Raw genomic sequence first — 24,872 nt, 5'->3', positions numbered from 1 at the left:
AAATATAGCAGCATATGTTGACTCAGGAGAGGGAAAAAGAAAGGTGCCCAAACACAGAAATGATATGCTTCGTGTGAATATATCTAAAGTTGGTATTGACACATTTTACTTTCACGAGGAGTGTTAACTGCCCAAATGAGAAGTTTCCATGAGATTTGCTTCTGTGATTCTCCCAATGACAGAGAGAATAATATAAATCCCAAAAAAGTTGACCAAAGTCTTAATCTTAGCAGGTAATCATTGTGCATCTTCTGGGCTTTTGGTTTCCAGCAATCTCTGGGGAGTTCAGATGTCTGAGAAAGATGTCTGTTTATGTTTTGAGTTCAGAAATTATCCAAAAATGATTTGTGAGATATATACAATAATTTGTTTAACTTATAGTTCCCTATCTATGCATGATACTTGTCTATGAGGGTTGTTGAAGTTTTTGTTTTCTTGTGGTAGTTACTATTTTGCCTCTTGAAAGATTTACTGGCATTGACCATGTACAAATACATACAAAATGCTCACATGATTTGAAAATACAGTCTTGAAGCAAGTTTGAAATGACAACACAAAACAGTATTGGTTCACTGTCACAAGAACTAGAAAAAAATGAACCAGTACTAAAAATTCACTTTGTAGCCAAGGAAATGGTTTTCATAAAATTGAAAAAATGTCCCAAAGCAACAGTATTATATTTAAACTATTGCTGTTACTGACATAAAAAGAATTCTTTTTATAATTCTTCTGTGGTCTTGCTTGGTGACAAAATGGTTATTAAAAAAATTTTGTGAATAGCTGTCTTCTAAGTCTCCGGGGAAAGGGAGAGACTCTCACTTGAGTGTCGCCTGGTTCAGTTCTTTTTTTTTTTTTTGTAAAGATTTTATTTATTTACTTGAGAGAGAGAGAGATCACAAGTAGGCAGAGAGGCAGGTGGGGGTTGGGGGAAGCAGGATCCCCGCTGAGCAGTGAGCCTGATTCGGGGCTCCATCCCAGGCCCCTGATATCATGACCTGAGCCAAAGGCAGAGGCTTAACGCACTGAGCCCAGGTGCCCCAACCTGCTTCAATTCTTAAATGGATTTAAGGTCACTTGATTCAATGATCCAGTATATGAATCAGAATAAAATATGATCTTCTACAAGCACAAATTTGCAGAAGTGCAATGTGGTTTATCAAGTAATACCAACAATGTCCAAACAAAATTTTGTTTCAGTGGTTATAGGTACAAGATGGCATAGTGTAAAAATTGGAAATAGGTACTTAATTACCATATAACTTCTTGATCTCTCTGGGTTTCAGTTTCCTTATCTGTAACAAGAGGGAATGCTACTACATGGTACCAAATGTTCCTTCTAGTTCTAACATTTAACAATATATGTAAATGTTGTGGAACTTCATATAAATAGGTGACTTCATATAAATAGGTGACAGTTAAATGTGTAAATGAGGCAACAGTATTTTTTCATACATTCTCCCTCACTTTATTTTATTAATAGACTTTATTTTTTAGAACAGTTTTATATTCCCAGATAAACTGAGCAGAAAACTCTCATGTGCTTTTTCCTCTCATACACATGCAACCTCCCCCACTGCCAAGATCTCATACTGAAGTGGTACATTTGTCACTACTGATGAACCTAAATTGGTATATCCATAGTTTATATTAGAACCTATAGTTCAGATTAGGGATTACTCCTGGTGTTGTATATTCCATGGGTTTTAACAGAAGTTAAAAGGACAAGTTCTTTCAATGTTTTGTCTTAATGGCCAGATCACTATGTGATGGTGTAAAAAAGCATTAAAACATTCCCCATAGTGAATGCCAAGCAATGGCATCTAAATAATAATTTTTGATGCTCTCTTAAAAAAACAGAACTAACAAACAAAAACCCTACAGATTCTCCACACATGCATTACCTCAGAAACTATTCCTTGTTTGTCTTTTTTCTGTATAGAAACTTAGCTATGATATTCTACACCTAGGAGATGGCAATTAACATTTGTTAATATTGAGTTGGATGATTCAAATTTGAACAAAAGAGATAAAAGATTAAAACAGGAATATGAGCTTGAAATTTTCAGATAAATAATCATTCTTTGAAAGATCTTGTATGTGCCATTCCACACTGTAAAGTCTCTTTATGCTAAATGTGACAACTTTCAAATAATAATAATAATAATAACTATTCTCTGAATAGAATGTCCTCTCTCTTCAAGCAATATCTTATTATGTGATTGTTATAAAAACTTATAAATACTCTCAAGGGAGGGGAGGGGCAGACTGGATAGAGCATTACTTACTGAAGATCACATAACTAACTGGAGCAATGGGCCTTGTTTTGAAGGAATTTCTCCTAAAACACATTCTTCAAAGCATCAAATTCAATATTCATTCATCAGGAGGAATATGACCCAGTGGGCAAGATTTTCAAAGTTTATTTTTTTTCTAGTGGAATGGGACTTTTCCAGTGAAGTGATAAAAATGCTTTGAACATTTTAAACCTAGCTACAGGGTCTTCTTTCTCCTGTGGATACTATCCAGAATTGCCTCATCTGGTGAAAGAAATCCTTTCACTGCAGAAAACTTTAATTCATTAGGACCAAAACCCAGCAGGATTGAAATCTGTTAATCCTCATGAAATGCACAGGTTTGAACAATGTATTTATCCCTATAAAACTGTGGTAATAAAATCCTATGACATAAATTATAATGGTTATACTCAAGAAATGATTCTCCTTCACACCATCTCCTTATTGTAATGAGAAGGTTTTGTTTGGTTTGTTGTTGTTTAGAATAAGGATCTAATGTGCCCTTCCATTCTGTCATCTTTATCTTTGACAGATTCCTAAAGTAGGGATTATGTCACAGAACTGAAAGCCCATTAATGAAAGAAGAGGAAATAGAATATCTTCAAACAGAACTAATAGTGAAAGAACTTATGATCAGGTAAAACATAACGGCCATGGTGGGAAAAAAAAAAAAAAAAAAGTTAATGCACCAAAAACTGGTTTCTCTCCTTTGTTCAGGAGCAATCTAGCCATTTGCCTTCCTTCCTCCCTGAAGGGACTTCACTCAACAAAGCCGGAAAACTTATATATTGTATATAATGGTGTCATAAATCAAGTGGCTGCCACTTCTTCTGATCCTAATACATTTTCATAAAACACAATTAGTAAAGGACCTGATTGTGAAATAGACCAAAGCATAAAAGGTACGCACAGAAGTGGTTGGAGGTTCTTATTACCACCACTGCCATCATAATCACTAGTATTTTACTTGGTCCCTTATCTATATACTGTCTGCTGGTCCCTAGGTTTACATTTAATGACTTCAAATAGCTGGTGATATTTTTAATGTTTAAATATCTGCTTGAGGTGCCTGGGTGGCTCAGTGGGTTAAGCCTCTGCCTTTGGCTCAGGTCATGATCTTGGGTCCTGGGATTGAGCCCTACATCAGGCTCTCGGCTCAGCGGGGAGCCTGCTCCCCCCCCCCCCCGCCTGTCTGCCTCTCTGCCTACTTGTGATCTCTCTCTTGATCTGTAAAAAACAAAAACAAACAAACAAACAAATCTACTCTTTCTACTGTTCATTATCATCATAATTAAATCCATCTTTACTACGGAATTTTACTAAACTACTCTCTCTGTACCGAAGAAGTTAAGAAACAACTGTTCTATGCAGATCACTGAACAGAAAGTATAATATAGTCAAGAGAACAGAAAAGGAAATCTTCTCTAATTAGAAGCTGAAATACAGCTTCCAGGGCATGTGTGTAAATACATACATATTACATATACACATATATGACATATATGTATTTTTACAATTTATTACTTTCTATTATTAGGTATCACTACTATTTTCACAGCTCCCATATATATCAAGCACTGGGCCAAGCATTTGCATACATTAATCTTAATATTCCCATGCCCCATAAAGTGAGGCAGCTGAGCCTCAGGAATATCAAGTAACTTACATCACGGGGTAGTAAGAGGGTGAACTGGCACCAGAATCCGAGTTGTTGCAAAAGTCTTACCTGTTCCTACTATATGTTTTCCTGGCCCCAGGTCTCCAACCCTCAGATTTCAAAGTAAGTTTTGCATTGCTGTTTTCTGATTAACAATAGGGATTTAGATACATTCTTGAACATTCTAATAATCATATAATTTTATATGATTGTTCTATATGCCTACATCCTTATACATTAAGAGGAAAAAGATTTTCTAAAAACAATTTCTTCCTATGAATTGAATTTAAAAATATGGAAGATATGATAAAAAGAATACAAAGTTTTGACTAACAACCAGGAATTTCTCTGGGGAAAAACTATGTTGATGCAAAATAAGTTTATAATGATATTATTATTGGAAATCTAGAAATAGAGTACTATTCTTTGCAAATAAAAATATCCTCTGTCGAGGTACATTCTACGAAACTTAACCATTTTGCGGCCACTATAAAGCCTCAAAGAGTGAATTCAATTTATGCAAATAATCAGTTTACTCATAAGAAAAGAGAGATTTACTAATGATCTAACCAGGACATTTACACCAAATGTTTTAATATCATATCTCACAGAAATTTTCACATACTTCCAAAAATCATTATGAAGTCTTTAAAAGAATCAAATATGTGATAACAGCTGAAACAAGGGATTATGTGTACTTACAGAAAATATATGCATATATACATGACATCTTTTCAAGAAGTTCAAGTTTTTTTAGTTTTACACTGACTAAATCCTATATGATGCAATTCTAAAGAATAAGATGCATGTAATTAAAAGGGAGAGTAGATTATGCATGGTAGGATAGTGAGCCTTCCGTGTATAATGAGGTTTGATCAAACAGCCTTGCTTGATCAAAAATCACATTGTGATTTTGGCAAAATTTACATATTGCTCAACAAAATATACTATATTTGTCTGAATTTCCTTTTAAGAAAGGTCCTTTTTAAAATGTAGGAAGTTTGGCCTGTATATGATTCCATTTGATACAAACATTTGATACAAAACATTTGATACAAAATTTACTTAAGAAAAGTCATCTTTGAAATATTTGTGAAGATCCCCAGTAATTCATTATATTGTAGCCAGGAATTTCATTAACACATGATTAAACAAAATGTGTTACAGCTGACGGGGGTGGGGGGAAAGAAAGCTTACAACCAGAATTCCACATGCTGATGCGTAAAGATGTTTTTAAGATTATAAATCAAAGAACTACTTGCTTTTTAACATTAGATAAAATTAACTCTTCACAAGTACTGAAAAATACTGCAAACATACATGTACATCTTCAGCGCTAAAACCTTAATATGGGAAGCATATGATTTATCTTGAGGAGAGGTAGAGAAATTTGCTTATATAAGTTTAGACACACAAGTATAGAATTATAGATCTAAGTATAAATCCAAAAAGTATATCTAATGCTTATACTATGTCTGAACTTAGCAATTAGCGCACACACACACACACACACACACACACAAACACATTTTCTTCGATATATTGGGCAGTGTCTACCATCAATTTCCAATCAGACATTTATGTTAGCTACAGGGAAATGTCAATGTCTGATCTTTTTTTCAACATTTGCTAAAACAAGATGATAAGATAAAATATGACTCCAAAATAATACATACCATATTCAAAAGTAATTTAAATGGCACAGCATTTATAATTGTTCACTTATTTGGAATTCGTTTGCTACTATCTATATTAGAATAGATAATCATTCTGAAAATGTTTTAAATTATATTGTGTTTTACATATATAGTCAATCAAAATGTTTTGTATATCTTTATATCCATAATTGAATAAAGTAAAAGTGTCATTTTAAAAATTACAATAAAAATGAAGAAACCAAATGCCAATTGTGACATTTTAATGTCCCTGCAATTCAATGCTATACTTTAGGAAATTTTTACTTGATTTTTTTCAGGAAAACATACTTAGAACAATTTGTATTAGGCTTAAATATTCATTACTAATTTGCTTTCTTATTCCACATCTTGACTATCAGAGTACAGAGGGAAAGGTTATACTGCCATTAGGCATAATAAATCAAGTAAAAACATCATACATAAATCATGAAAAAAAACTATTTACCTGCATGGAAATCTATCCCAACAGCAAATGAAGTTCCTGATATAGGCATCAAAGCATCCATTTTGTCACTTGGTTCCAGAGGTATTCCCCTGATTCCTTCATGAACAGAGTACATAAGAAATGACTCTATACCTAATTGAAAAAAAAGAAAGAAAGAAAGAAAGAAAGAAAAGAAAAAAGAAAAAAAAGCCCCAAGTGAATATTTAAAATTAAAATCATTCTACTAACATCATTTCAGTCTTAATTTTTTCATAGAACATGCTCCTTAGCCTTTTTAAAATTTTTAACTGAATACTACATTTCTGACTAGTTGAAAGGTAGATAGATTAGTGGCTCTCAAACATGAGTATGCATCAGAATGTTCTAGAGGACTTGTTAAAACACAGATTACAGAGGTCCCCAACCCAGGGGCCTGATAATTTGAATTTTTGAAAAGTTTCCAGGTAGTGATGGCACTACTGGTCTGGGAATCATACTTTAATAAACACAGAGGCAGATAAATTTGGAAAACATACCTGGCCTCACAACCCAAAATTCACCCCCTCTTTTCTAATACCCTTATCTTATTGCTTATATATGATGATAAACTTTGAATGTATATATGATTTTTACATAGCTACAGAGCTGTTAGTTTTCTAATAAAGTTAATCTTCTTAAATCATTTTGAACACTAAAAGCATACCAAGTACTTAATTTTTGCTAATACCTTGCTCTTGTAGCTTCAAAAATATGTTCTAAAATATACACAGACATAAAAGCTGACTACCAGAAGTCTGCATCCTGATACTTATGAATTTTTCTAGTACCTCAGAACATGTTTTTCGGCACATATTTTCTTTTTCTTCTTCTTCTTCTTTTTCTTTTTTAAGATTTATTTACTTGAGAGAGAGAGAGTGGGCATGCACGTGTGGGGGTGGGGACAGAGGGCATGGAGCTGGATGCTAGCTAGATTCCATGGCCTTGAGATCACAACCTGAGCCAAAACCAAGAGTCAGTAACTGACTGTACCACCCAGATTTAAACCTGTTTTTTAGTAAAATGAAGTCATGATCATTGGATAAAAAGATCATTCTAGAATCAAATTTCTTTGGAACTAAGAACTAGAATCTATGAAACGTGAAATAGGAAGATGGGTGTTTTAGGTTTTAGTTCTTTGGCAATGATCTTCTCTCTCAGCTAAGCAAACCTAAGCGCTCTCCACTTCTCTTGTATTTTTTTTCAAACAGTTAAAAGAATAACTGAATTCAGATTGAATCGTAATAGTAACCAGTCGCTGCTTTTTACTTCAGCCCTTGCTTATTCAAGTTGAAAGTAGTTTCTACTGGGCTTGGTTAAAAGTTTGATAATAAACTGCGGTTCTGGAAAATAACAAATTATGACCTTTAAAGAGCAGTAGTACTTAACACTTTTTAGATAGTAACAATCTTACATATATGAGACTAAGCAGTGAACCATTGTTCTAATAAGACACTAATATTATTTTTTCTATTTTTAAACTAATTTTTGTTGCCTAAAATTCGCATTGATAAAATAAATGCATCAGAATTAAATTTTCCAAGATCTTATACCTTGACATGACATGCGGTTCTTTTGGAGATAATATCCCACTGTACACATGCAAGTCCTTGTGGTTTCAGATGTTGGTAAACAAAGTTGAGAGCATCCGCCATTATTTAGTTGGCAAGAATTGCTGCCTGCATAGGAGGAAAACAAGCAAAAGAAATATTTAAGAAAAATAAAAAGAGTATCATTTGATAGCAATAATTTGAACAAATACTTATACTTTTGTTGATTTATAAATGCAGCTGCTTCATAGAGATTAGTATGATGTTTTACCGTCTTGAATAATTTGAAATGGCATATTGCAGTTGAAGTCTGCCTACCCAAAAAAAGTAAATGGAGGTCTGATGTGTGGCAGAGTGATTATCTACAGCAATACTATAACTAATTTATAGTATCAATTAAACTTTGATTACAATTCAAAGTTGCTAAGAGACTAGATCTTAATTATTCCCACCACACAAAAAAATGATAATATATGATGTGATAGAGGGGTTAGCTAATGCTAAGGTGGTAATCATATTATAATATATAAATGTATCAAATCAGCCCTTTATATACCTTAAACTTACGTAATTTTATATGTCAATTAGACCTCAAAATATAAATTCTAAAATAAATAATTAGAAACAGTTTTTTAAAAAGCAAATGACAATGCATGAGAATATTCAGGGCTACAGAAAATCAAGTGAAATTGGTTTGTCATGAATGCTGTCAGACTTGCAATATTTTAAGATCGCAGAAACTAGGAAATATTGTATTATGATTTTTATTATGATATTTCATTTCAACTCTATAGTTACTTCCTTTTCAAGAATATTTTATCCAAATGTGTCAAATAAATAGCTGTTAATTTATACTACTAACTCAATGTGAAGATTATGCCATTAAAAGAAAGGAGGTATATACATATTTAAATAATTTATTAAGCAAGGAAATAAATTTTGCTAATTCTAGGAACATAATTCTCCCAAAATATATTTAAAACACACCCGTAAGAGTCATCTAATTAATTGGCATATTAATTCTCCTTATTTCTGCGTAGCAGCAATGACAAATATTAGTCAGGTAATCACAGGTAGGCATTCTATAAAGATGTTCCATTGAATTTACTAGGCCCAATGTGCTAATTAAAGCTGGTAGTGTGACGTTAAGAAATTTACAGTCTTATCCAGCAAGTTCATTAAATATCCCATTTTTACAACATTTTTATTATTCGAGGACATGCAGTACCGTTTACTGGATGTTCAAGCTCTAATACGAAGTGCAGTAAATCCAGTGAGAATTACAAAGCATGATGAAAGGTATATATCAATAGTGCTCTATGGAAAATTCAAAATGCCAATGCAGCTCATTATTTCTCATCTCCTGAATTCAAAATAGTCTGATGGGATTTAATTGTTCAATTGAAGCTGTAGTGAGTTCTGTCACTTTTGAAGTGTGAAATACGCTCAACTTGGGAGATTGCTCATCTGGAGATCTACCATACTCTCTCCTCATTTCCTATAGTTACCAGTTCGGTCAATGCCGGACTCCATCCTATTCAAGGCCACATGCTAGGACTAGGGTTGCCCTGTGAAATTATTACTTTTATCTCCTATATAAACTAATGAAGGTGAATTGACTTATTCCCTTTCTTCAAGCTGACTTATATACTAAGATAAAATTTCAGATCTCTGATTATTTTAATGAAAGAGTTATATTTTCAGATTTATAATAATCTATACTGACCTTATATATATTATAGTTTATAGAAAACACATAAACATATATTACTGCAATGCCAAGCTATGGAAATTTGCATTTTGATATTGATTTATATAAAAACTAAAAAGCTGAGAAGAGATTGAGAAGAAATTTTTTTTAAAGATTTTTATTTATTTATTTGACAGAGAGAGATCACAAGTAGGCAGAGAGACAGGCAGAGAGAGAGGAAGGGAAGAAGGATCCCTACTGAGCAGAGAGCCCGATGCGGGACTTGATCCCAGGACCCTGAGATCATGACGTGAGCCGAAGGCAGCGGCTTAACCCACTGAGCCACCCAGGCACCCAAGAAGAAATGTTTTAACTAGAGAGCATGGAGAAACATCAAATGGAAAGAAGGGGAAATGAGGAAATTGAAGTTAATAAAAAAATAGATTCAGGAAGAGAATGAAATCGTAAAAGAAAAATAGGGTTCTATAACCTTGGTGATATTTAAATATATGTTAAAAACATAAGAAAAGGAACTTCTGGAACTGCATTTTTAAGTATAATCGCAGTAATAGCAGTATATTGTACCATACTTATTTTTGACAATATAATTAGCCTATGTTAACAATTATGTTGTACAATATACATTTCATGTATCACTTGTTTAGTCTCTACTAGTGAAGAAGAGAAAAAGAAAAAAAAAAGATGAAATGAGTCACTATTTGCAATAAGTATCTTTACCTAACAAACAATGAATTGAGGTAGGAAAAAATATTAGAATGGTTTTAAAGACAGTAATTTAGGTAATGATTATCTGGTACATTTGAAATACCAGCTTGGCTTAATATTCTGCAATGAGACTGATATTCAAACTTCATGCCCCAATTCCCCAGTGGAGGTAGAGAGTCCACTTGACTAACGAGAAGTCTCAGCTCTCTAGTGATCTATGTCAAAAGTGATAAATGAAGTAGCTAATTGTACTTTGAAATCAAAGAGGTAGTAATGTTAACACCTTAAATAATTCCAAATTGCTCATATTTCATCCTAATGAAGCTTTTAAGGTACCTGCCATGATTCTGTTAATGTGATTCTCTCTAATACAGACGCTTTCATCAGCACATTCTTTTAGTAAAAATAGTATTTGCACTGAATTTTAAGCTTAGTCATATTATACGATTAATTCCCAAGTATTACAGGTCCTTGTCAAGTTAGGAATACTTTCACAACATGTAAAATACTCAAATCTACCTGTAGGATTAAACATTTACAAGATGAGGAAAATTTTGTTAGCATGAGTAAAAAAGTGAGCCAAACATAATACAAGAAAGTTTTCCTCCAATAAACTTTTTGGTGTTGTATCTGGGAAAACACTATAAATTATCTTAATTTACAATTTCAAGCAAACCATATGCTTTTTTCATATTTTGAAAAAGAAGGAATAAATTTTTCAATGTCCTGTTTGGAAACAATATATCTCTCCCTCTGTTGTACTTTCTAATGCGTTTTCAGGTATAATCCCATTAAGTACAGACTATGAACTAAAGTTTACCACAGTACTATAAGCTTTTATACTTTGCAAATATATTCTATTAAAATCCACAAAAAATGTCATGGTATTTTATTTATTGAGTACCAATGTTTTATTCTCAATGATATAATCTATTCCCTATGGCTTGAATGCCAGAAAAATTATTTTGATCACAGATTTGCTAGTCAAAATGCTCCTGTTAATTATTATAGAGTTATTTTTTTTTAAATGTCAGAGGGGCACCTAGTTGGCTCACAGTCTGTTAAGCCCAGACTCTGGATTTTGGGTCAGGTAATGATCTCAGGGTTGTGAGATCTGGTTTCGTGTAGGCTCCCCACTAGGGGTGGATCCGCCGTGAGATCCTCTCTCTCTCTCTCTCTGTCCCCCATCTCCCTCTCTAAAAAATAAATAAATAAGACTTTAAAAATTATTATTATTATTTTTTTAAATCAGAGAGCGAATGCAGATTTTTGCATAAAGTACAGGTATTAGTGTCTTCTAAACCATGAAAGAAGCCCAGTAATCACTTAATTATTTGTTTGTTTGTTTGTTAAAGCAATTATTTTCTTTCTTTTTTTTTTTTTCATGAAATTTCAGGAGTGATTTCCTACTAGAATTTGACCCATGCTCTGTCCAGGGAAGGCAACCATGAATCTGGTCTTCCTTTTATGTCTGTATGTGCAGGTATGGCTCCCAATTGGTATTGCCAATAAATTCTGTCAATTGATGTTTGTTACCTATCTTCAGAATTAGTGATCCTCTTGGTTCACTAATTCTGTCTCTACTGTTCTCTGCTTTGGTCTATATGCCCAGATCCTTCAGATGAAAATTCCTTTACATTTTCTTGAATGTTTTTCCTAAAAAGAAAAGTATGTGAAGCTAAGGATTTTCATAGCAGAGACTAAAGTAAGAAAGTAAAATACAGAAAAATATTTTTTCTAGGAAAAGAGTTCTGCTAATGTCATGGGTCATGAAGCAAAAACTAAGAAAGGACTAGCAGGTGTGGGGCTGTCCTGGCTGGCATCTCTAAAGTAATTGCCATTTGGGCAATGTGACAAGTCCACCTATGTAAACCATCTGTTCATTCTCTCACTCCATTTCACTGCACACCATTTGGACAAGCAAAAACAAAAAAGCAAAATGCTTAGAGCCAAACAATGCAGTGCTTTTGGATGCAAAATTCTTACATTGACATAGTCCATTTGAAGTCCCCTCATTCATTCAGTTTTGGGGCTTAATTATACACTGTCTGTTTCTGGCTGGGATTTATTTTTCTCATTCTTACATTTTTAAATCAAGAACTAGATAAGACCTCTTTGAAGACCTGACAAATTAAGATTCCTTGGGAGCTCTTGCTAACGTTTTGAAAACTCATTATATAACTTATGTTAAGGGCATTTCTTCTGCAGTGCTCCTTATTTTTTGTTTTTTTTAAACTAGAAGCAAAATACAAACCTTTCACTTGTTGAATTGAGAAAATAATATGAAAAGAAGAGAACATTATATATTCAAAAAGTGGCACAAATTCATTACAGTGTGACTTGCCTTGCTGTGCTTCTTTATCATACACTTTCATATGAACAACCCCAGAAGTCTTATTTCGCAGGACAGTGGGGTTTCTTCCATCTCTTTTGCTGCAGGTTCCCAGCTGAGCTAAGTTTTGGTCGGCCCACCACAGTTTCTTATCTGTAAAAGTGAAAAGATTTCTTCTATGAAAAAGATATTCATCTTATTAAATAATAGTAAACAGCTATTAAAGTATAATACTTTTTGATTTCTTTTGTTATATTCCCAAATTCTGTTTCTAAGGGAAACAATGAAATCACTCTCACTCTTTTAAAAATACAAATCACAGTGATATATTATTGTTTAAATTTTCCTCCCTCCTCCCCAATTAGAGGCTCTTGCCTTAACTTTTCTTTTTCTTAAAAGAAAATTTCACACACCATATAAATAAAAGCATATTCAAATTAATATAGAATTCAGATTATATTATTTACATACTTAAACATGATCACAGTAGTACTGTATTATATCTGTAAATGAACAGCAAAATCCAACCAAATATCCAAACAAAACTTATAAAAAAAAAAAGTCTATACTCTTTGCTTGCAATATGGAAACTTTTAATAATTAGTACTCCCTGCTACTGAATTCCTCATAGTAACATCTTTTATTTTTTTGCATGGCTCATGCCCCTTTCTTCAAAATTTTAATAATGTAAACTGCTCAGTGTATGTGTTGGGTGCATGTATTGAATATTTTTTGTGAGGTGCATGTATTGGATATTTCTCTTAGAAGAGACACTGCAATGTGTCACATTTAAAAAAAAAAAAGAGTCTTGACCTTAAGGAAGCTAGCATGCTGGTGAAAATGATACATTTATTATTATTTTATTTCAAATTATTATACCAAAACTAGAAAGAATCTATTAACATTCTCATTTTATAGATGAAACATCTAAGATTCATAGAGATTAACTATCTTAATCAAATTTATATATTTGGTCTTCCTATCTCCAAAATTTGGTTCTTTCTAAGACTCCATACTGAACACATAAATTTTAAGAAAGGCAATAATTTTAAGAAAGGCAATAATTCAAAATAAAGTTCATAATTATAAAAGTTTTGAACAATTTAAACTTTTCTTGAAAAAGCTAATTAATCACAATTGGGACCACCTCAATTTCTACCTAGAAGTTAAAGGTTATTTAATTGTATGAACAAAGCAAAATAATCTTTACTTTCACCATACATTTATTCTTATTCAAATTCTACTATATTTAGACTGAACCAAAGCCTAGTTTCAGATATTGCAAGGAGAGTAATACAGACATCAACAATGATAATCCCTTACCAAATTTGATTTTGTGCAATGCCCAATTCTAAACACTACAGATTACTTCATTTAATCTTCACAACAATTTTATTAGGTAACTACTACTATTATTAAACCATTTTGCCGAAAAACACTGAGACAAAATGAGGTTAAATAGTTTTCCCTAGGTCATACGATAAATAGGAGCTCCAAATTATAGAACAAACCCCAGTTTTAGAGCCCATGGTGTTAAATTAACTCTAATGTCCTCTTTCATTGATAGATGTTTAGTCTTCTCTCTCTTACATAGATATATATATTATAAAATATATCTATGTTACATAGATATATTTTATATATATATATATATATATATACTCACTAATCTAAGTGCATATGATTAGTGAGTAGCCCATTCATTTAGGTTTTGGTTTATACTCCTGAATTGACGTAAGACCACAAAAATTTCCTGTGAAGAAAATGAGTAAAGACTTCTACTGTAGGGGTGCCTGGGTGGCTCAGTTGTTTAGCGTCTGCCTTTGGCTCAGGTCATGATCCCAGGGTCCTGGGATCAAGCCCCATATTGGGATCCCTGCTCAGCAGGAAGCTTGCTTCTCCCTCTCCCACTCTCCCTGCTTGTATTCCCTCTTTGACTGTGTTTTTCTCTATCTGATAAATAAATAAAATCTTTAAAAAAAAAAAGACTTTTACTGTAGAGACTTTATTAAAAGTTGTACCGTATAGTAAATTAGACTGGATACACATGTGTTCCCTTTCAATTCTTACAATATGCCACTGTGATAGAAATACAGAAACACAAAGCAGAAAAACCCATGTATAAACTCATAAAATAAACAACAGAATTGGGGCATATGAGTAATGCATAAAAGATGGTATATAAGTGGAAATGGGAAAATAGGCAAATAGGCTAAGTTGCAACCTGGATCGTGATTTTTTTCCCCACTCTCAATTTTCATTCATTCATCACTCAATTTTATTATACTCCAATTAAAAATAAAAATAAGATAAAATAAAATCTGATTTTTAATCCCTCTCCATAGAACTTGGGATGACCTTGATTTCAGCTTGTAAATAATACAATGGGAGTGTTAATAAAGGCTAAAAATAGGATAATCAAGTGAAGATATTTTTATATGTAATATCACCTACTATCACCATCTCCCCAAACCCTTGCACTGAGTTTACAGAGGTTTAGTAACTGATAGAAGTCTCAATTAAATATATAACCATAGCTCTTTATAAAAATGCTCAGCAAAGAGATTTGGAATATGAAGTTTGGTGCCCTGAATAATGTTTTCTTCACTTTAGCATTGGGGGACCAAAAATCTGACCCCTAGGTCCCAACAAAAGCAAAATCTGCAAGTCACAGTGTCCAATTCTATGCAGAGCTCCCAATGAGAAATCCCCTCCCCAAAAGGATATGGAAAAAAAAATTTTTATTTTCATGAAGGAGGAGGAAACCCATGATAGACACCCAGCTCTATTTTGTTAGACATTATGAGAAACCAAGAATCTCCAGTTCAATTAAAAAAGCCAGTAGAGTAAAAAATAAACACTTAGACATAAAGACACATAACCATAATTTTAAAAAAATCTTAAAAAATTATCAAAGGTATTCAAATCATGTCTTGTTCTAGAAAAATTAAAGATGTTGAAACAAGGAACAATAAAAGACAAACTCTTAGGACATTAAAAAATACATGGTTGAGAAAATCTTCCATAATACAGAAGAAAAGGCAAATAGATAATATGGTAAAAAAGGAAGGACAAGTTGACTATTGGTCTTAAACATCACATAGCCAGCATCACAAATCTGACAAGGAATCACTGGATTCTCCACTGCTATGCATTTACAGGAAAAAAAAAAAAATCATCCAGTTTTACATAAGGGTGTCGTTAACTGAACAGTGAAAGCATTAATTTTATTAAATCTTGATCCTTCAGCACATGTCTTTTTAATATTCTGTGTGGCAAAATGGGAAGTGTGCATAAAGCATTCTGCAGCACACTGAAGTATAATTGTCTGGAAGAAATGTATTTATGAGATTGCTTAAGCTGCAAGAAAAATTAGCTTTTTTCTCTTTAAGTTTTTATTTATATTCCAATCAGTTAACATACAGTGCAGTATTAGTTTCAGGTGTAGAATTGAATGATTCATCATTTACATACAATACCCAGTACTCATTACTACATGGGCCCTCTTTAAAACTCATCACCAATTAAGCCATCCTTCCACATACCTCCCCTCCAGTAACCCTCTGTTCTCTATAGTTAAGAGTCTGTTTCCTGATTTACCTCTCTCTTTTCCTTGTCTTCCCCCCTCTTTTCTTTTTCTTTTTTTTTTTTTTGAAATTTAGCTAGTTTTTTTCATAGACTACCATTTTTTTTTTTAAGATTTTACTTATTTATTTGACACACAGAGAGAAAGCTTGCACAAGCAGAGGGAGCAGCAGGCAGAGGGAGAGGGAGAAAGCAGGCTTTCCACTGAGCAGGGAGCCTGGTGCGGGATTCGATGCCAGGACCCCAGGATCATGACCTGAGCCAAAGGCAGCCGCTTAACCAACTGAGCCACTCAGATGTCCCCATAGAATACCGTTCTTTACTTGAAAGAACAACTGACAGACAATCTATGCCTATTCATACGTAGGTGTTTGGCAGATATTTCTCAAAAATGAATGAAATGGAGAAGAGGGTTGAAGGACTGACAATATCCAACTTCAGGAATTACTAAAAAGTTACAGTAAGTAAGACAATGTGGTACTGGTAGAAGAATAGACAAACAGATCAATGGAACAGAATAGACAGTCCAGAAATATACCCCTATAAATATGGTCATCTTATTTTTGGCAAAGGAGCAAAGGCAATGCAATGGAGCAAAGACAGTCTCTTAAAGAAATGGTGCTGGAATGGGTGGGTGTCCACATACAAAAGAGTGAATCTACATACAGACCTTATACCCTTCACAAAAATTAACTCAAAATGGAACATGAATCTAAATGTAAAGTGTAAAATTATAAGACTCTCAAAAGATAACAGGAGAAACCTAGATGATGCCTTTTCAGTTATAACATCAGAGACATAACCCATGAAATAAATAATTGATAAAGTAGATTTATTAAAATTAGAACTTCTTTGCAAAAGAAAATATCAGTACTTAGAAGACAAGCCACAGACATGGACAGAATACTTACAAATGTACATCTGATAAAGGACCATTCTCAAAAATATACAAAGAACTCATAAAATTCAACAATAAATTTTTAAAAATGGGCCAAAGACATTGACACTTCATCATAGAAGATATGCAGATGGAAAATATGCATATGAAAAGATGCTCTGCGTCATATGTCATCAGAGAAATGCAAAGTAACATAACAATTAGATACAACTAGACACCTATTAAAATGGCTAAAAATCACTGACAACACCAGTGAGAATGTGAAACAATAAGAACTCTCATTCAATGCTGATAAACATGTAAAATAGTACACCTGTTTTGGAAGAATATTTGGTGGTTTCTTACAAAATTGAAAATATTCTTACTGTATGATCAGCAATCTACTCTTTGGTATTTAAGGAGTTAGAGACTTATGTCTGCGTACACACACACACACAAAACACGGATTTTTGCAGATTTATTCATAATTGTAAAAACTAGACTTGACTAGAAAACAAAAAGAAAAGAAAAAGAAACGAAAGGAAAAGAAAAGAAAAAAGAAAAACAAAGCCTACCCTTATCCATGAGAAGGTAGTCAATCTATATCAGACTCTATGTTGTTTACCCAAAAGTCACTGTCTTCCCTGTCAACACTGCTAAAGAAGAATAATTTCCACAGGCAACATTCAAAATGCCAAGCACAGTCTTTTGCAGCCTTCTGGTCAATAGAGGTGGCCAAATAACTTTATCTAGATTACAGTTTCAGAACAGGAGGAGCTTCTAGGAGTAACACAAAACCATGCCTTGTCTATGTAAAAAAGTCTCTGAGGATAACCAGCTGATGGGGCAGTAGAGAGTTGCCAAAGAAATGGGAAAAGAAGCAAAACAGATAAAACCAAATCCTTGAGAACCATGATCAAAGAAACTTGTGCCCAGGAAAGACTACAACCAATCAGATATCAGTCTTCTCAGTAGTGACCAGAATGAAACTAGAACCACAGACAAATCAGAAAAACTATTCTAGGTTGTTGCAGTCCTCTACAAACATACCATTCATCAATCCTAATTCTTGCGCAAGATTCTTCAAATTTCCTGATTATATACTGCCTCAAATTTAAAATCCCTTACCAGGTTTTTAAATCATGACATAATCTGAATTGATTCCACCTACTAAGATGTCTTTCTAACTTCTCTCTAGGACATGCTACATCCACGCCTACCACCTCACAATATTCATTTATTCATTCATTTTTCAACTAATATTGAGCATTTATTATGTTTATAAAGTACTATGTAGATAGCAGGAAAACAAAAGACAATGTCTGCTTTTATAGACCCTATGTTCTGGTGATGGAGAAAGATACATAAACAGGAAAGAAACAACTTTAATTCCTACAAATCAACAGCAAAAAATAAATAGATAAATTGATTGAAAATAAGCAAAGGACTTGAATAAACATTTTTCTAAAGAAGACATGTAAATGGCCCACATGTATATGAGGAGATGCTCTACATAATCAATAATCAAGGAAATGCAAATCAAAACCATAATGAAATATCACTTCACACTTGTGAAGTTGGCTATTATTAAAAAAAAAAAAAAGATAGCAATGCTAGCAAGGTTATAGAGAAACTGGAACACTTGCACACACACTGCTGCAGGAAATGTAAAATGGCAGAGCCACTATAGAAATAGTATGGAGGTTCCTCAAAAAATTAAAAATAGAACTATTTCATGACCTAGCAATCCCACATATCTGAGTATATATTCAAAGAACCTGACATCAGTATATCAAAGAGATATTAACACCCCAATGTTAATTGCAGCATAATTCATTAGAGCAAAGATACAGACACAAACTAAATGTCTACTGAAAGATGAATTGTTAAAGAAAATGTGGTATATACATACAATGGAATATTATTCAGCCTTGATAACAGCCTTGATAAAAAAGGAAATATTCTGGTAGAGAACGTTGATAATGGCGAGGCTATCAATGTAAGGATATAGGTGGTACATAGGAAATCTCAGTATTTTCTTCTTAATTTTGCTGTAAAACTGCTCTAACAAAATTAAATCTTTAAAAAGAAAAAAGATTTTGCCATATACAGCAACATGGATGAACCTTGAGGACATCACACTACATAAAATTAGCCGGTCATTGAAGGACAAATACTTCATGATTCCACTTACATGAGGCATTTAAGCTAATCAAACTCACAAACAGAACAGAATGGTATTGTCAGGGGATGGGGAGAGAAGGAAATGGGGAGTTGCCCTTCAACAAGTATAAAGTTTCAGTTACATAAAAGGTGAAAATTCTAGAGATCTGCTGTACAACATTGTGCCAATAGTTAATAGTATTGTACTGAACACTTAGAAATCTGTGAGGAGGATGGACCTCAGGTTAAGTATTCTTACCGTAATTTAAAAAAATTAAGAAATAAAATAACTAAAAACTTCAATTAGTGCTGTGAAGAAAATAGGCACAGTTCCATTTTTTACTTATGTCTGTTTTTCCCCATTTTCATCTGCCTATAATTCCACTATAGTCACCCTTCACTGCCCAAGTAGAACCTCACCCCGAGGGAAGTATTTCAGACTACGATATCCCACATTGACTCTTCCTTCTCACTGATGCTAAACTGTCTACAGATAGAATCACATGGTTTTATATTTAATTGTTGCTTTTCCCTTTTTTTCACTTGTACTAATTTTGACTCTTTATCCGGAGATGAAAGCTCTTGAGAACAAGGATCCTGTCTTGTACTTCTTTATATTCTCCCCAGTGCTTTGCATGATGTAGAAGTTTCCTAAATACATGCAAAATGATTATGGAAATAAATATCCCTAAAAATGTCTCCCATAACAAGTCATAACTCAGAAAACATTTAAATAAAGCTGTCTCTTCCATTCCTTGTTGATATTATCTTTTTAAAAATATCACTTTTTAAATATAATTTTCAAGGATCTCTCTCACACAAAGGACTTTGGTTTTTACTATGTACTTAGAATCACATGTATTTCTCTCACTTTTTCTTTCTCACATTGTTATTGATTTGAATCTACTAGAATCTTCAGAAAGTACCAAAATGCAAACACTGCTTGCTTAACTTGATGTCAGTTATTATGAATATCTCTACTCCACCATTATGGGTTAAATTGTGTCTCCCAAAATTCATATGTTGAAGTATTCACTTCCAGGACATCTGAATGTAACTGTTTTTAAGAAATAGGGAATTTAAAGAGGTAATTAAGTTAAAATGAAGTCATTATGATGGGCCCCAATCCAATACGACTAAGGTCCTTATAAGAAGAGAAAATTAGAAGCAGAGTAATATATAGAATTGCTGAATTGCTATATTGTACACCTGAGACTAATATAATACTGTATGTTAATTATATCAGTATCCAAAAAGGAGAGACAAAGAGAGAGGGAGAAAGAGAGAGAAATTAGGACAGAGATATCCATACACAGAGAAGACTCAGGGAGGAGAAGACATCCATTTTTAAGTCATAGACATAGGCCTCAGTAGATATTAAGCATGCTGACACATTAATCCAAAGACTTCAAGCTTAAGAATAATGAGAAAGGAAATTTCTGTTAAGCCACCCCGTCTGTAAGACTTTGTTATGTGCCCTTAGGAAACAAATACATTTACTAATAGATCCATTAAAGGAATTTATGAAATATAAGAATTAACATAAATAACAAATATAAATTGATTCTGCAATAAGGTCTCTAAAAATCTTCATTTGAGAGAGAGAGAGAAAGAAGGAGAGGAGAGAAGTGGAGAGGAGAGGAGAGGAGAGACAAGGGAAATAATCTTACCCAAGTGTGCTAAGTTTCAGGGCCTTCGCTAAGCTCTGATCATAAGCAAATATGGCTGTCTCACTTAATCATCGTAAATGAGAAGTGATGTGTTAATACACCTCCTGTTGTTAAAGATGAGCAAACAGAAGGTCAGAAGTTGACCTTCTCCAAGGTCACACAGCAGAAGCATGGCGGGAACTCTCAGTTGGTATCAACTGAATTTCAATGCTCTTACCACTACATAGCACTGCTCATAAAATGATATACTCACTAGACCTAATAACACTACACCTAGCCATGCAAAATTACTTGACAAATGTAAATTAAAGTTTGGCCCCAAATTAAAAACAGTTGAAATATATATTTTAGTTATTACATTTTATTTATTTGTTTGTTTGTTTGTTTATTTTTGAGAGGCAGGCAGAGAGAGAGGGAGAAGCAGGCTCCCTGCTGAGCAGAGAGCCAGATGCGGGGCTCCATCCCAGGACCCGGAGATCATGACCTGAGCCGAAGGCAGAGGCTTAACCCACTGAGCCACGCAGTTATTACATTTTAAAATTATAATTATGAAGTTTTAAAGTTTTAATAAAACCTGACTTCTTAAAATGTATTATCAAAATTGATAGCTTATTTTTTAAATATTCAGAATATGTACTTTATGGAACTATACCAGACCTACTGAGATCCATATTTAAAAATTATATTTCTTCAAAAACTAGCCCTTTATATTTAAAATATAAAATACAACATTATGTCCAGTTCCATCTGAATTAAAGATAAAGGACAATTAATTTTTATATAAGTATGTCCTGAAAAATACCTCTACAAAATATATTCACTTACATGAAAGTCAAGTTTAACTGGGTATTATGTATTTTATCTGGCAATTCTATTATCTCTACTCTCTTCTGAAACCCCCAAATTTACAAGAAAACAATGAAAAAGGTATAAGCCTATAAAGACAAGGAAGTCTTTATAATGGAAAAAAAGACCGAGGCTATAAAAATTGTAGTAGATTAAAAGCAGATTATATTGGTGACTGACTCTACAGATAAAGAGAAAATCTCCATCAGTAAAGGGAGGAAGCCAGATGCAAGCTACTCTGCCTTCCAGAACTTCAGAATGGGTGAGCAACTGGGAATCATCAGGCCTCCAAAGACAGGGAGTAAGATGCCATTGAAAGAAAGATGATTGGTTTCGTCTGTCTCTGAAGGCATTAGAACCATAGTATGTACACAGCCAAGAGAGCACTGCTCTCTAAGCCTGGTCAAAAAATTAGATAAATACCTTCTGGAAAGGAGAGGATGACTGGGGACCCTGAAAATAATACACAACAGAGGATCTGGATACTATAAATAAATACAGAGATTAAGTGATAATCTACATTAGTGGTTCTCAAATTAAAGAATAAAACAGAATCATCTGGACCCCCATCCAGTCATCAGAGTACAAACCAGGCAGTCATCTCTTGGACCCTCACTCCTCCATGATCTTACCCAAATGTCAGCCAGTCTGAGTAACCCCACTTAATTCTTCACCCTTATTATCTCAGGAATGTTTTATTTCCTCTCCATTTCCAATGCAACTGCTGAACTCAAGGGCTCAGCACCTGTCATTCTCTCATTGCTAAGGAAACACTAGCGTGATCTTTCCAAAATGCAAATCTAAGCATATCACTCCTGATGCTTGAAACTCTCCAATGGCTTTCCCCTGCCAACCCTCTAAGCAGGGCACAAAGGCCATCCATGATTTGATGCCTGGTAAATTTTCCATCACCAGATCTATCACTGCCCCAGTGCTCCATGTTCCAGGAATACTGAATTGTAATCAACTTCAGTTATCCCAGGATAGATTAACCACTTTTCGGCAGAAACATGTATAGAAATAATCAAAAGGCAGTTTATTTGTAAAGAAAAATAATTAAAACTACTGTGAATATGAGAAATACCTACAAATCAAGAGGAGTCTCTCATTTCCAATTATATAGGAACCATTACATTTTTACATTGTATCTACTGCAAATCAGAAACGCCCCTCCACCTGGACAAGCAGAGGTGGATATGTTTGCTTACAGCAGCAGCCTGTTAGCCTGTTAGCTGCTCCTCTGTGCAGGAGCAGCTCTCTATCGTTTGTCTGAAACCTGTGTAAAAAATTTGATCCTTATGGCTGTGATGGAACTAGATGTCTCTTTGCATTGCTAATACTTGGTTTTTGTTGTTGAATTTGGAGAAGGACAGTGAAGGCTGGCTGGAGAGCACTGCAGAATACGGCCCAGAATTCTGTGTTGAAGCCTTTGTGACCTTGAACTGACAGTCATGGCCCTAAACTCTCCATTCATTGTTATATTGAGAGCATTGCCTCATCGAGAGCTGAGGGGGCAGTCTGAGGTTATAGGGAGAAGAACTTGAGAATGGCAGGTAATTTAATTTCCAAGTTGATGGCTTCACGGTGTTGCCAGTGAACTAGTATTCCTGCAATGATGGAGAGAATGGCAGTGAGAGGGAGGAATTAGCTGACAAAAACAAAGGAGCTCCAAATACCTGCTTGCTTGGGTGTTTAGAAAATAAAAAAAGTAGAGTTTATTCAATTAAATTGATGTTACCTAAGATAGTTTTCATTAAAAACAGGGAGTGGAGAAAGAGCAGGAGGAGACTCAAATAACAGAGCAGACTATTGGAACATTTTAATTGCATACATTTATATTAAATATTCATCCTGTATCACAGATGTGTTTAATTGTGCTTGAACTATGTTCTACCTGTATCCTCCTTCCATTTTCTATTATCCTAGTTAACAGGTTAATATATTGTTGACAGTATATATAATTCTCCAAAATGATGCTTCCCAACACCTCTGTGCTTTTTTGCATTTGCCCTCAGTTTACTTCCTTACCTCCACTACTGTAACCACCTCTACTCCCATTATCTGAATAATGGACACATTTTCAGACGCAGTTAAAGTGATACCTCTGTTTGGAAGCTTTGCCGTCAAAAGGGAAAGTGGGTCACCAAATTCTTTTCGTTCTATGATTTGTGTATAATGATATTAAAACTTTCATAATCCCATAACCCTTTTTTAATTTACATGTACATCTCCTTATTTAAAATGTAAGATTCTTCAGGGAAGGAATTATGTCTTATTAACTCTTATTCTCCATACTTATACCAATGCCATTCACACGGAGGGTTTTCAAGGCTGTAGGAGGTAAGAGAATGTGATTTGGAGTCATACATACTTGCTTTGATGCCTGCCGGTGATACTTACTCTCTGCGTGATCCTTAGAAACTTACTTGGACCCTTAATATTTGTCTCCCCCTGTATAAAATGGGAAAAATCCTACCCACTCACATGATACAAGAAGTACTAGCTAAGTGATTTGAATGGTAAAGATAATAATCAGTACCTTACTGAATAAACAAATGAATGAGTCAAAAGAAAATCAAAATATACGTGAAATTACTGATTCTATTACATAAACAATTAAGAAAAATTCTTCTACTAATTATCAGCAGTAATGTGTGAGGAATTACTTTTTCAAACTGAAGGATGGATTTGCATTGTATTTCTATGATTTTATTCTACTTCTCTTGCAGCTAATGAAAGATAGCATCATGTGCTACCCCTTTGTCATAGGGATTATTTTGACCTGATTATTTTGAGAAAAAGCAGACACAGGAGGAGCTCTGAAAACAGTATAAGTTACCCTTTTATAAGGGACATTTATGTTAGAAGGGAGGCCTGTACCATGAAGAGAGCTAATACCAGAGATCATTTGTTTATTGGAGAAACTCTGCTTCAGAGGGCAACCTTTGCTTACCAAGCATTCCCTCTTCTCACTTTCCCATTAGTTGCCTTCTCCCCTTTGAACGGTCTGGGTCTGAAGTCCCATACCCCTGTCCCTTTCCTTAGCTAAGGATGAGAGATAAGCCTCAATTATCTGGCTGCCTTTTCAGTCTCCTATATTTTGGGGGCTTCTGTATAGACATACAAATAATTATTTTCTCCTGTTAATCTCCCCTTTATTACAGGAATCTCTTAGTCAAGAATCCATGAGAGTAAATGGAAAATTATTTTTTCTTCTCTATACTAGTCATAATCATTAGCATGGACTTTGGTTGAAATTAGTAGTGTAATTCTTGACAGTAGAAAAGAATTATGCTATTTGCCTATGGTGATCACTCTAGAGGCG

The 24,872-nt window shown here is 33.9% G+C and overlaps 1 protein-coding gene across 1 annotated transcript in view; it reads right to left on the bottom strand.

Moving 5' to 3' along the window:
• The window catches only part of LRP1B (LDL receptor related protein 1B), a 1,985,448-nt gene that overhangs the window by 535,315 nt on the left and 1,425,261 nt on the right, over positions 1–24,872 (bottom strand). Inside the window, exons 33-35 of the mRNA XM_044242553.1 lie at positions 12,419–12,559; positions 7,662–7,787; positions 6,094–6,225 (exon numbers count right to left, since the gene is read on the bottom strand). Of these exons, the coding sequence (XP_044098488.1) occupies positions 6,094–6,225; positions 7,662–7,787; positions 12,419–12,559 (399 nt within the window). The remainder of the gene's footprint in view (positions 1–6,093; positions 6,226–7,661; positions 7,788–12,418; positions 12,560–24,872) is intronic.

Source organism: Neovison vison, chromosome 3, assembly GCF_020171115.1.
Source record: "Neovison vison isolate M4711 chromosome 3, ASM_NN_V1, whole genome shotgun sequence".
Lineage (NCBI taxonomy): Eukaryota > Metazoa > Chordata > Mammalia > Carnivora > Mustelidae > Neogale > Neogale vison.
Note: the sequence above shows the minus strand (reverse complement) of the source record. Positions and strands in the feature narration are given on the sequence as shown.